The sequence below is a fragment of the Ambystoma mexicanum genome, chromosome 5p (genome assembly GCF_040938575.1).
Source record: "Ambystoma mexicanum isolate Mex_15411 chromosome 5p, UKY_AmexF1_1, whole genome shotgun sequence".
Classification (NCBI taxonomy): Eukaryota; Metazoa; Chordata; class Amphibia; order Caudata; family Ambystomatidae; genus Ambystoma; species Ambystoma mexicanum.
The window spans coordinates 1,018,267,580-1,018,281,067 of NC_090930.1; the positions used below are offsets into that span (position 1 = coordinate 1,018,267,580).

Here is a 13,488-nt window from a genome sequence, read left to right on the forward strand (position 1 = left end):
GCATGAAAGAAACTGCGGGGTTTGCAGTTGCCTTAGCATGCACGTCTCCAAATAGACAGAATAAATACACGTCCTACTAGGGAATGAGGCAAGGAGAGTAATTGCAAGGGAACCAAATTTTATATAAGCAAAGAAATGGAGCAAAGACCTCTGCTGCCCGAGAGAGCTGTGCCGAACATTACAAGAACATTATAAGTTCTCGAAACGTCACTACTGACGTTTCCCTATAGGTGCATAGTGTAACATCAGGATTGGAGGAAGACATGGATACAGTATATAGATATAGGACTGGCTTCACAGGATTGGTTGGTGTCTTGGAGATCCGACGGGCCGCACATGGATCAGCTGGGCTCCTCTTGGTGGGGTGAAGGTCGGGCAAAGTTACATGAAAATCAAGTACAGCTATCTGACTAAGCTAAATAACAAACTTGGCATGCAAGAACTAATGACTGTAAGCAAAACACTGCATGAAAGGGGGCTTTGGGGTGAAATAGGTGAATTTTTACCTATATTTTTATGGGGGCATGTGTTAGGGGTCATTTCTTCGGATGCCTTATCAGAAAGGAAGATCTTTGATTTGCGGCCTTTGGAGTCTTACGATTTCAAACACAGTGGGGATAGGTGTTACTGTTACCAAAATATATGACCACTCTATATTAGGTATATGGTAGGTGAAATGGGGGCAGGGTCTGTTGACAGATGCGTTTCAAAGGGAATAGGGGGCATGGGTTCAGGGGACTGTGGCCTGGCAGGGAGGGGGTGGAGAGGGCATGAGTCGGTCAGCAGAGATGGATGGAGCACTAAGGTTGGAGCAGGCCTTGGTCTCACATTCTTGGATGAGCACATTTTGTCAGGGCTCGATACTTGCTACTTGCAAAAATGAATAGCTGCATTTCTGTAAGAACAGGAGACGCGCTGACCTGACAGAGGTGGTGGGGGCTTGCTGTGTGCGGCGCTGGGAGAGGGAGAGTGAACATTTCGCCAGAGGGGCAGAGGGCCTAGGAAAAGATGGCGTTTGGAAGGACACAAAATGGAGTTCAAAGTATACACATTAGCAGGCGGGGTGGCAACGTCTCCCCCTTTAGCTTATACGTCATTTACCCAGTATGAGAATGTTGCAAGGGGTTGGATATACCAACTCTCCTTATGCATTTGTTAGTGCACGGGAAGTACAGTGGCGATGGAAGGGCACTTGGATTTCTGACTTGTTAGTGTCTCAGGCTATCCGCAGAGCACATTCCTCCACAAAAACAGGGCGCATGCAGACGTGACAATGGTGAGGACCCTAACTGGAACTGTTGTCATAAAATAACTAAATCACTGTCAATATAGAAGAGTAAAAAAGTATTCACAATAGCGCGGCATTGGTGAAACAATTTGTTTTTCGAAGATATTTCAAATGCCACATTGGTCGGCCCTGCTAATTGCTCCCATGGAGTGAAGGTCACAACCTTTGATGTTGCTTGTGGGGAGTTCACACCGACGCGCCTTGTACAGTATGTTTTTGATTTCTGGCTTTCCTTCACCAAAAATGAAACTTGGCATAGGCGCTTCAAAGAAGGTTCAATTGTTGTTCGTCAGTGGAAGAAAGGGAGGATTCGCAATGGATTGAAGGACGGGAGGTGTGTAATACCTGCAAAAATGATAAGGTTCACCATTTCAAAACTGGGCAAAGGAACATGTAATTTCATTTTATGAAAATGTTGATCTGAGCGGACACTCTGTGTTACGCCAAGACAATGGAAATACCAAATGTCAGTTTTATTGAAGACGAGTTTGAAGATGAACGAGTCAAGGTTTCATTTTCTGACCGCTATTGCTTGCTTACATTGTAATGGGTTGTTGGTTGGGGCATATTGTGACGACATGCAAACACAACGTGTATGTATTTGTCTTTGTCCCGGGCACATGGCCAGTCCAGCACCGAAATGCTATGGCAATTCCCTTCTGAACTAGAGTACCTACAGCAACCCCATACACGTGTTTCAGCCTTGTTGTGCCTCATCAGTGAGGTGGAGCTGTGCCTCTCTGAGCACAGTGAGCATGGAGTCCACGTCTGGGTTATCCCAGGTTCCACCAAAACCCCAAATTCGTTGCTAATATTCCATTATAATGTCGTCTATGTGTTGTTCGAATTCTTCCGTCAGCTTCCGCATCCCATTGAGAGCTAAACATACTCCACAGCACTAACCTCTCAAGCACATCGTAGACTCCAACTTTCCACAATGTTTTCTTTGTGTTTGCACTGTTTCTGGTTTGTGTTCGTTATTAGGTTACACCCGGTGCAGAATTAAAGGGTAAATAGATACATTTGAATAAAGAACGGCTACTGAAATATATTTCCGTAATGTTTTCTACACAGCTATATTCTTCCTTTCCGCCGAATGTCATCGTTTCCAGATACCGAGTGATGGTTTCTTAAACAGGCAGTGGCAGATACAACTAAACGGATGTATCACGATTACGCTGATGTGTGACAATCGCCCGGGACCGGTATGCCCTTTGGCGGTACCAGCAACAAGGAGCAACCTGTAATCTTTTACGGTGGTCTAGCAAGAAGCTGATGCCAAAGCCTTGCGATGCAAGGTGAGTCGAATGTGCTTCTTCTACCGAAAGGAACAGTGTGCCTCATGATAAAGATTTGATGCTCGAACAGAACAGAAAACTATGGTAAGGTGCATAAGAAATGTTTTTTGGATCGATCACAGATTGCTTTAAACCACTTGCCCAAACGCTCAGGACAATAACATCTTTGAGCACACTATTCCTTTAAATATCCTGTCCTATATACTAGTAGGAAGTGCTTCCTAGAGAGCAGGCCTATGCCAAAGTTGAATCAGAAGCCCTAACCATCAAATGGGCCATGGCCAGTCTTTTCGTATATTTTGCTAGGAAGGGAACTCCCGTTTGAGAGATAGGATCAGAAAGGAGTTTTCTTTAAGTTAAATAAAACCCTTTAAGAACATGTCTTCTGGTCAGAGTCCTTTTTCTGACCCGCCGCACAAGCTAGGATACTCCAAGCTTGAATAAGACTAAAGGTACGAAAGTACAGACAGTTAGTCGGGAGAATTAAATGCAGTGCAATTTAAGTTACACAGAACTTTTATTTCATTTTATCTAGATCACATCATGATTTAATCAATAAACCCATAAAAAACAGGTTTTTACCCCGTGGTAAAAGTGTAATAAAATAGTTTACAGTACTCGATTTTTCCTGGGGAGGGAGTGCTACGGGAAGGTGATAAGGGACAAACATTACTGTTCTTTTTGCTCGCAATCTTCATTGGTTAAAACAGATTTTCTGGGACAACTATTTGCATGGAGGACAGACATTGCTTAAATATGGTCACATTATATATGTGCTTTTACTCGATTAAGGGCCCTCACAAGTGAAATGCAAAACTCCCCTCGGCCCTCTCAAAGCGTAATGGAGGGTTTTTGTTTTTCTGGTAATGAAACAGCAGCTTGTTTCCCAGGAGTGGACCATGGTATAGAAGGCAGTGTGTCGTGGGCAAACTCAGATAACTCATAAGCATGGAGACTGCCTAGTTGGTGTGAAGGTATTGCCCCTTCAAGGGGGGGCAGTGGGAATGAGGATAGACGTAGTGGGTGGTTGAAACCAGGAATCAGTGGGTACGACAGAAAAGGGTGTGTGGCTATGCCCAGAGCAGGAGGTAAGGCGTTTGACAGGGTGGACCGCAAAGAAAAGGTTTGCAAGAAGAGTTCCCACAAGAACAATAGACAAAGTTAACATGACCCCAAATCCATTTAGCTATTAGTTCTATAATCCTTAACTGACTCATCAATACATTTAAAACATGCGCACACATGTTAACATGGATTGCATGGTGAAATAAATGAAAGATATTACTCTATCATAGGGAAAGGTACAGGTCTCCCAATGCATGTCTTTGAAAATAATGATAGGGAACCACTCCGATTTAGAATTAGTTTATTAACGCTTTCATGATTCATTACATTACTTTAAACTGTGCATGTTTCATTATCAAGTATTATTTAAAGTGTGCTGCTACTTAATTTTGGTGCACAGAAATTGTACAGTGTAATTCAAAACACTGCATGCACGCAGCATAACTAAACATATTCTTAACATACAATTCTTCACATATTGAGCAAACCTATGTTAAAAAAAAATCATTCACTCTGACTAATGCAAGGCAGAAAGTATTTCACAGCAATCGCCATTTCTCTTCCATCACACACAAGAGTATAATATATGCCCTCATCATCACATGCTATGAAAGCAAAGTTTCCCCGAAAGCACAGTGCCTGTAAATCACTCAGACAACTTAACAGGTGATCCAATAGATCATTTACCTTCAACAAAGACATGAAATAGTCTGCATGTGAAAGGAAATAAAAATGCCTGATTAAGGCGTCTGGAGCGCTTGTGTATTTAGTGTAGGAATAGTATAGGCATTTTCCAGGAACCTCACAATGGTACCCATTATCTGACCTTAAGGTAGACAAATCTGGTAATGTTGTTATTACATGGGTCTGTTACGGCAATGCGTGGCCAATGCCTAATACGAGCCAAAGCCAAAACAATTGGTTTTGCCATTACTAGCTTTAACAGGTATTGCTTATAAATCAAGGGACTGAAGGCAGGGACGTTGATTCACCAAAATGCCTGGGGTAACGGAAGTGACATAACAGGAAATGATGTCACTTGACCTTTGGCCCGGATGACATCAGTTCCTCTTTAACCCTGGTGACATTACTGAAAGTGGCATGCAGGAGTAAAAGAAAAGGTACAAAAACTTAAACATTTTAAAATACCAAATACGTACTGCAGGAGACAAGAATATTTTAGATACAAACCACATTTTAACAACGGTGCTGCCTTCATATGCCATGGATGGGGTCATGATATTATAGGGTTAGACCCAATAGCACAACACAGGCAGAGGCAATATTGGTTCCACCATCGGGATCGCTATTTGGAGATTTTAATATATCTTTAAGCAATAATTATGACAAAGCATTGAGCAATTTTGGGGAGTGTTGTGACCCAATTTTTACTGAAATGGACTCGGACAAGCATACATTGGTGGAAAGCCCAGTGAAGATGTACAACAAAGGCAGCTAACCATACAGCTGAGAATATATAAGGAGATGTGATTCCCAGGGCCGAAATCTCTTTACATTTACAAGCGCATTTGTTTTTCATTTTCCATTTTTTTTATAACACCAAGACCCAAGGGTATCACAGCGCTTGGTACAGTAGATAAGCAAAATAGCAGTACATTTAGTGGAAGCATTGGTAGCAAAACAGAAGTCAGATTTTACTCCTATTTATCAAACTACCAGGTTTCTACAATTTTTTTGTAGTGTAGGTTTGTTCGTTTCCGATTTGATCGGGCAAAGAGTTCCAAAGAGATGCAGCCGGGACGCAGAAACTGACAGCAGCAGCAGTGTTTTTTGTTCTTGAAGCGGGGGAGGGGAGCAGGCAAAGTGCTGGCACTGGATCAGAGCGCACAAACTGGGACATTTTTTGAGTGATACATTTGTTGAGGGCGAGTGGTGCCTCCTTATAGATGCATTAGCTTACGATAGACAAAGTTTTAAAGACCAAACAAGCTTTGATAGGAAACCAGTGAGTCTCGGGTATGGTTGCTGTAATGCAATCGGAATGTTTTAGACCAGTAGTAATTGAAGTTTAGACATGTTGGCAGCCATGGTGCCCATGGGTAAGACATTGTAATAATCCAACTTACTAGGCTTCCTACAAAAGGTGGGCTCCCATAAAAGGGATCACATGGCAAGAAAGACATTTTCAGCTCTGTAAAAAGTCGGGGGAGGCAGAAACACTAAAGCAGTGGCTTTAGCGCAACACCAGGGCCGAGCAAAATCTTTTTGGGAAAGTTCATAAGAAGATTGGAGAATTTAAATAGTGAAGTCATGTGGGCTAGGCTTTTGTATGGATACTCTCAATGACCATTGCTTTAGTGAATATTTTAATAGCGATAAACGAAAAGTTGGGGGAAAATGTTTTTTTTCTCGATTAGTCCACTATAATGAAGCAGGGAAGAGAGTCATTTGTCAGATAGGTGGACAATGTAATCTTGGGGGTTAGAAAGGGAGGCCCCGATAGGTATATAGTATATTATATTATACTGCATTGTGTTGAATGAATTAATGTCTGCAATGTTTACAATGTTTTGCATTAAGTAATTTATTGCCATTTTTAAAGTTCTAAAGTATATGATTAAAATGTGTTAATGTTTTTATTAAACTATAAACACACACAAAAATAGGCCAAGGCACTGCCATAGATATGCTACTTCAGCATTGTATGGTCAATTACTTCCATTATAAGACAATTATAGCTGCGGGTATTGTCATTATATGAAAAGTAGATGCCCTACATTGCCAGTTTCTGCGATAATACAGTAACCAAAAATCCAATAGATGCAAGTCACTTTCAGTGCACAGGAGCATTAACGCTTTAATCACGCTTTCGCAAAGCGCTGTACATAGCTCACATTTACATACAATTATCATCCCATATGAACCTCAGAAGAATTAAAGGCTGAGTTTGTCTTGCCAGGATTTGAACCTGCGACTTACAGATCACACACAGATAGAGGCAGCGAGCACTCAACCCGCTGAGATCTCTTACTGCTTTGCTATTAAAAATGCAATGCCACCATAAGAAAGCATGTAAAAATTGGCTGCACAATGTAGGGCAGACATGCAATAACACTTACGTTCGCTGCAGCCTTGATGATGCACAGTAAAAAATGCCATACCACTGTAAAACATACCTAGACTGGCAGCACCAAAATGCCAATCTAACCACCTAATCAAAATGTAGTCCATAGGCGCCCCTCTGCGAGAAGGAACATGGCCTATTGACCTGTTCTTTGGAAAGGTACCCACTCGAGAGTCCACAGCCACACTTTAGCTCACTGTACCTTTCACAGATGGGAAATATCAATTTGCATAACAGTCTTTGTCCCGTCCACATGGGCAGTCCAGCACCAAAATGCTATGGCAATTCCCTTCTGAACAAGAGTGCCAACAGCAACCCCATGCACGTGTTTCAACCTAGTTGGGCCTCATAAGTGAGGTGGAGCTGTGCCTCTCTGAGCACAGTGAGCAAGGGGTCCACGTCTGGATGACCCTAGGAAACCTAGGGTGACTAAACCGAAGTCCCTTAAACAATCAAAATATAGTTCATAGGTGCCCCTATGCGAGAACGAACACGGCCCATTGACCTGTTCTTTGGGAAGGTACACACTCGAGTGTCCGAAGCCACACTTCACCTCATTGTACCTGTCACAGATGGGAAATATCCATTTGCATATCAGTCTTTGTCCCGCCCACATGGGCAGTTCAGCACCGAAATGCTATGGCAATTCCCTTCTGAACCACCTAATAACACTTATCAGGCTGACTTCTCTATTATAATTATTATGGTATTTATTGAGCGCAGACCTTACTTCGAGAAGCAATGGAGCGCTTTACAGAGGTATACAACAATACAAATGCATAACAGAGCGCTTTTAAGAGGTAACAGAACAGATATACAGAGCAGGGATGGATACAGAGAGGCACAGAGGAGGGATACAGCTGTACAGGGTGGTGAGGAGGAGATGGAGGGGAGGCATCTTGCGAGTCTGATGGCACAGAGGACAACAAGATGGCCTAGGTGTTGAGGAGGAGAAAGTCCTTGAAGAGGTGGGTCTCGAGTTATTTTCTGAATTGTAGGAGCATGGGGGCAAGTCAAATGCTGATAGGGAGGAGGTTCCATAGTCTTGGGACATAGGCAGAGAAGGCTTGTTTTCTGGTCCTTTCCTTTTTGCAGCAACAGATTTCAAGTCTGCACATGTCCGGGCTTCTGGTGGCGCACTGTCTGCTGGAGATGCTGAGTTTCTCCGTGAGATAACTGGGTGACTTGAGGGCGACTACCTTATAGACGATGCAGCGAGACTTGAAGGTGATTAGTGCGTTCAGTGGGAGCCGGCAAAGGTCGATGAGGGCCAGGGTGATGTTGTATCTGCGTAGACACTTGATGAGGTGTGCCGCAGAGTGTGGGACACTTCTCAGGGGTACAAGGGAGGCCTTTAATGAGGCAATTGCCCCAGTGCAGGTGGGTTAGGGCCAGTGCTTGAATGGTGGATCTTAAGCTGTCCGGAGGGAGGAAGGGCTTGACTTTCCACGGGAGGGAGAGCCGATACCAAGCTGTGTGAATTTTCCTAGCTATGTGTATCTTGAAAAAGAGGTGTTTGTTGATGTGGAAGCCAAAAGACTTGGCACAGGAGATGAGCTGGGGTGTGAAGCTCTCAGGTTTCATGGTTGATAGCCAGGTGTTTATGTCTGGGTGTTCAAAGTTGTTGGTGAGGAGTAGGAATTCAGTCCTGGAGGGGTTGAGCTTCAAGTATGCACTGGACATCCAAGACTAGATCAGTAAGAGGCAGGTTTTGAGCCTGTGGATGTCAATCTTGAGGTATAGCTGTGTGTCGACAGCATATTGGGGTATCAGGTAATAGAATTGCCGCAAAAATGTCACCGGTAAAAGAAATTGCTGCAAAAATGCTGTGGTTTGACCCGGTAAAGGTGTACCCCATTATACCTTTTAAGGGGAGTGGGGGTTGTGGGGGTGTCCCCCGCTCCGCTTAATTGGTATCATGGGTCCAGGGGTTGCGGGGATGTCACCCGCATCCTTTACATTATTGTGGCAGCAAAACCACTGCATTTTTGCCACGATATTTTGTATAACCACCCATTTTTGCTGCGATTTTAAGACATGGAACCCATATTGGTGGATGTTGTGTGTAGCTAGGAGGGCTCCTAGCAGCTCCATGTATAGAGTGAAGATCACTGGGGAGAGGATAGAACCCTGTGGGACTCCACAGTTGACAGGTAGCATTGGCGTTCCATCTGAACAAACTGCTGATGGTTGGCGAGCTAGGGCTTGAACCAGCGTAGGACAAGGTCGCTGATCCTCATGCACCGATGTAGCGTGGCTGTGAGCGCCTGGTGGTCAACTGTGTCGAAAGCGGCCGAGAGGTCGAGTAGAAACAGGAGGAAAGGGTGGCTGTCATCAAGGATGTTGAGGGCGTTGTCAACCACCTGTATGGTTGGCGTTGCCATGCTGCATCTTGGTCTGAACCCGAATTGGTAGGTTTGGAGGAGATTGTAGTGTTGATGTGTTGCTGCAGTTGCGCAGCTAACGCTTTCTCAATGATCTTACCTAGGAAGGGAAGATGGGTGATGGGGCGATAGTTACCTATGTTGTCGCAATCCAGAGTGTTTTTCTTTAGTAGAGGGAAGATTTGCCCTGTTTTTAGGGTCAATGACCTGAGTTAGGGAGTGATTGATGATCTTCGGATAGGGGAGAAGAGCTTCTTCAGGGTGGGTCTTGGGGATGGATGCTCGGAGGTTGCCGCCTGCATACAATGTGGCTTTGAGGGTGTTTCTACAAGGTCCTCTCTAGAGAGTGTTGAATGTAGTCCAGAGTGGGAAGATTTTGCAAGGCGGGACGTGAGGTGGGTGTGTGGATGCAGAGCTGGTGTCTATGTGCTGGCGAATATTTATCATTTTGTCGATGAATAAAGTGCTGCTGGCAGTGTATTTTTCGATGGAGTGTGGTATGGCAGAGTCAGGTAGCGGGTTGACGCAGTGCTTGACTGCTTTGAAGAGGGCTCTGCTTTGGTGTCAGCTTCTGCTATGGTGTTCTGAGTAGGCGGCCTTGGCTGTGTTGATTCGTTGTCGGCGACTTGCTTGGATTTCCATCAGGAACCCCTGGTCGGATGCAGTCCTGGAGTGGCACTAGGTTGTCTCTTGTCTCCCGATGACTCTTTTGCAGAGGTTGAGTTCTTGCATGTACCAGGGTGCTGACGGTTTCGGTTTGCAGCTGCATTGTTTCAGAGGTACCGGTCGGTTGATGAGGGCTGAGATGGTGCGTTAAGTACTTCCAGTAGAGAGTCGCAATTTGGTTGGGGGTGTTCGGTCCATGTGAGGTGAACGATGGCAAGGTCTTAGGTGAAGGCTTCCACTGGGATGTTCTTGAAGGACTTGGTTAGTCTGATGGTTTCTGCTGGGAGTGCTTGACTGGGGTGGTGTGCAGGGTATCAGGTATTAATATCGCCTTATATATGGTTGCCGTAAATAATATTGCCGCGAAAATGTCATGGCGATATTATTTGGGTGACCATATATGTGGCGATAGGGGCAAAACATTTTTTTTTAAAAAAACAAAAACAAAACAAAAAATGCAATAATGTCGCCACAAAAAAACGACCATTTTTCAGCTATATTTTTGTATGGCGATATTTTTGTGGCGACATTATTACATGGAACCGGTGTGCAGGATGTTGAAAGGCATGGCCAGGTGGTCAGACAGTCTAGTGGGAGAGGAGAGCTGTAGTGGAGGGAAGGCAGTGCAGTGATGATTAGGTCGAGGATGTTAACTTTCTTGTGGACTGGGTCTTTCGTGCACCGAGTTAGGCTCAGGGTATTGAGAATGCTGAGGAGAGTTTCCTTCATCAGCTTGATGGCCTTTTTGTCTGGAAGGTTGAAGTCACCTAGGAAGATGTTGGCGTGCACGAGGGGCATGGTGGTGACCAGATCGGTGAAGTCTCTGATGAAGTCTTTGTTGGGTTTGGGTGGTCTGTAGATGAGATGGAAGGTGAGTGTCCTTTGTGGGGAGAGCTGGGAGTGGCAGGAGAGGCATTTGAAGGAGCCAATGTTGTCGACGTCAAGTCTGGTGCAGGGCCATGAGGCCTTGTGGATGACTGCGAGGCCTCTGCCTGTCCTGTTCGGCTGGTTTTTGTGTTCTGGATGATGTAGTTGTCAGGGACAAGGACGTCTAGGATGTTGCTGGAGGTTGGTGTCAGCCACGTCTCTGATGAAGATGGCATCAAGATCATGTGTAGTGATGAGGTTGGCGATATCTGATGCATGGGTGATATCTTAGCGTATGTTGGTGAGCATCAACTTCTGTGTTGTGGGCGGTGAGGGGGTGCTGATGGGCTTGAGGCTGATATGGGCGAGGTTGCTGCATTGCGGAGTCCATGCCTTAGAGGAGGGGCTATGTTGATGGTGTAGCCTGGAGATGGTGGGGATGGCCCGTGGGGACGGAGGGAGAAAACATGTCTGTGCATGCTTACCTGTTGTCTGAGCAGGGGTGCAGGGCCTGGCTCCCCCCGGTCCAAACAGGAATTGCCCTTTTCTTTGTCTGTCCTTCAGACGCCCAGGGCGAAAGACACCCTTGATCTAAGAGTTAAGAGCAGAAATGAAGAGGCAGGGCTAAGATGGTGGGTGGGGCTTATACCATGTGACCTAGATCCACTTGCACCTGCTCACCAACATTATCACAGCTGCCCAGAAAAATATACAATGCCACAGTAAAGACTGGCTGCACCCAAATGCCAGTCTAGCCAGGTAATTACACTAATCATGATAGCTTTATCAGACATGCCCAGGACAAAATGTCAAGGCACAGTAAGAAATGGCTGATCTAGCTGCAGCAGAATGCTAGTCTAGACACCTAATAACACTTATGATGCTTACTTCATTATAGATGCCCAGAAAAGTATGCCATGACACAGTAAGAAATGGCTTGACTGGCTGCACCCACATGCCAGTCTAGACAGCTATTAACACTTATGCTGCTTGCATTATCATAGATGCCCTGTAAAAATGTAATGTCACGTTAAGAAATGACTAGAGTCGCTGTATCGAAATGCGCGTCTAGACACTAATAACACATCATGCCTGCTTTATCATGAATGCCCATTATGTGAAAGCACACATCCCACATGCGCCACCCTCCTGACACATCAAATATCGATCCAACCTTCCCCTTTAACCCTAAATAAACCCTCGGCTCAGCATTACCTCCACGTTACTCTTCCTTGTCCCTGAGGCACCTGGTGAAGTAATCTGGTTATTTAACACAAGCACACCATTCACATGCTCATTTACACTGCACTAAAACACCCAGCTACCCACACATCATGCACTCACTCACACAGATTACATTAAATACATATGCATACACACACTTTCATCCACGCACGCACACACATTTACAAAAAAAAACACTTACTCGCCCTTTTCCAACTCCATTCCTGCTTCGAGGAACTCCTCTGCAGGCAGACCTCTCTCCCATTCTCTATGCAAGCAAAGAACTAGCTCTTGTTCCTTTTATGAGCAGAGCAGGGGAGACATAGCCTTCTGTGTCCAGTGGGTGGTGGGGAAGAGAGGGTTCTTTTTGAAGCCAGTCTAACTTCAAAAACAAATTAACTCCATTACGATTCTCCGTAACAGCAATAATTTCATTTTGAAGTCAGACCGACTTAAAAAATAAATCTTTTTTCTGAGAGCCCTCTTTACTTTCGATTTCTCTCTGCCTCTGAAGACCCCAGGGGTCGCCGACCAGAGGCAGAGCCAATGGTCGCACAGGAGTTGCCAGGGGTCGCAATTGCTACCCATTGCAATCCCCAATTGACATTCCTGCCTGAAGGCACACTTTGCTAAGACAGTTTAATTTCACCAAGAGTTGGTTTACAGCCTCAAATAAGCTATTATCTTTCAGAAGACTGCTTAGAAATAATGTTGGCAACTCTTTAAAAAGCCTATGTCTAGATCGCAGCAGAAGTGTTTTGGCTTGAAAGGGGAAACTGGAAGGTGCAAATGGCCTCAGGAGCTAGTATAGCCATGGGCGATCGATGAGTGGCTAAAAAGCCAAACACCACCCACAGGCTGTGTGTCCCTCCTCTCATTCCATCGCTCTCCTATCTTCACTTCATATCAAAATAGTTTTGACTGAAAAGCTTTGCTTACACCACCACCAGGGAATAACCAAAACAAACAAGTTTAAAAAAAGAAGTACTATTTTTTTAAACAAAACCATTAAATGGTAAATTGTCCCAATGTTTAACATTACACTACGTCCTGTGTTTTCACCAATCTTTAATCTACAACTTTGCTCCCCCTCTCCCTTGCCCTGAGTTGAATCTGTTGGCTCCACTGACTGCGTCTGCAAGTACGTGATTGGCATTGTCGAATTCAAACTGCATGGCATCGGAAAAGGAGGTGGCATCAAAGGTGCTGTGGTAGGCAGAGGCTCGATCAGCTCGTAGGCATCCCTGAGGAAAGGCAGAGATCTGCTCGGCCAGTTCAAAGGCGCTTTTAAGGGCTGAAATAAAAAGATACGGTAAGAGGTGTAAGGATGGAGCTATTGGAACACCAGCATAGCATTAGCAACAGTCATAAAATAAAACAGTATTGGTTATTATTCTGTTATTTGTGTTCAAGACACACTGCATCACCTACAAAGCAGTCACAACCAGTATCCGTTTGTTTAAACACACAAAACCTCACTCCGTGTCTGAGAAACTCTGGAGGCCAGCGCAACAGCAGAAGCCACAACATTGGCAGGCTTGAAACAAAAAAGCAAAAGAAATAAAAAGCAGGAAACAAGCCTTTTTCTGCTATGCACCCTGTCTCTGGAAT

General features: G+C 44.7%; 1 protein-coding gene across 2 annotated transcripts in view; it reads right to left on the reverse strand.

The window, feature by feature from the left end:
• Window positions 1–3,935: 3,935 nt before the first annotated feature.
• Window positions 3,936–13,488, reverse strand: part of LOC138481372 (enoyl-CoA hydratase EchA19-like) — a 501,182-nt gene continuing 491,629 nt past the window's right edge. For both annotated transcript variants that reach the window (XM_069613495.1, XM_069613494.1), the window contains one exon: window positions 3,936–13,171. In XM_069613495.1, the coding sequence (XP_069469596.1) occupies window positions 12,951–13,171 (221 nt within the window). In that variant the 3' untranslated portion in view covers window positions 3,936–12,950. The remainder of the gene's footprint in view (window positions 13,172–13,488) is intronic.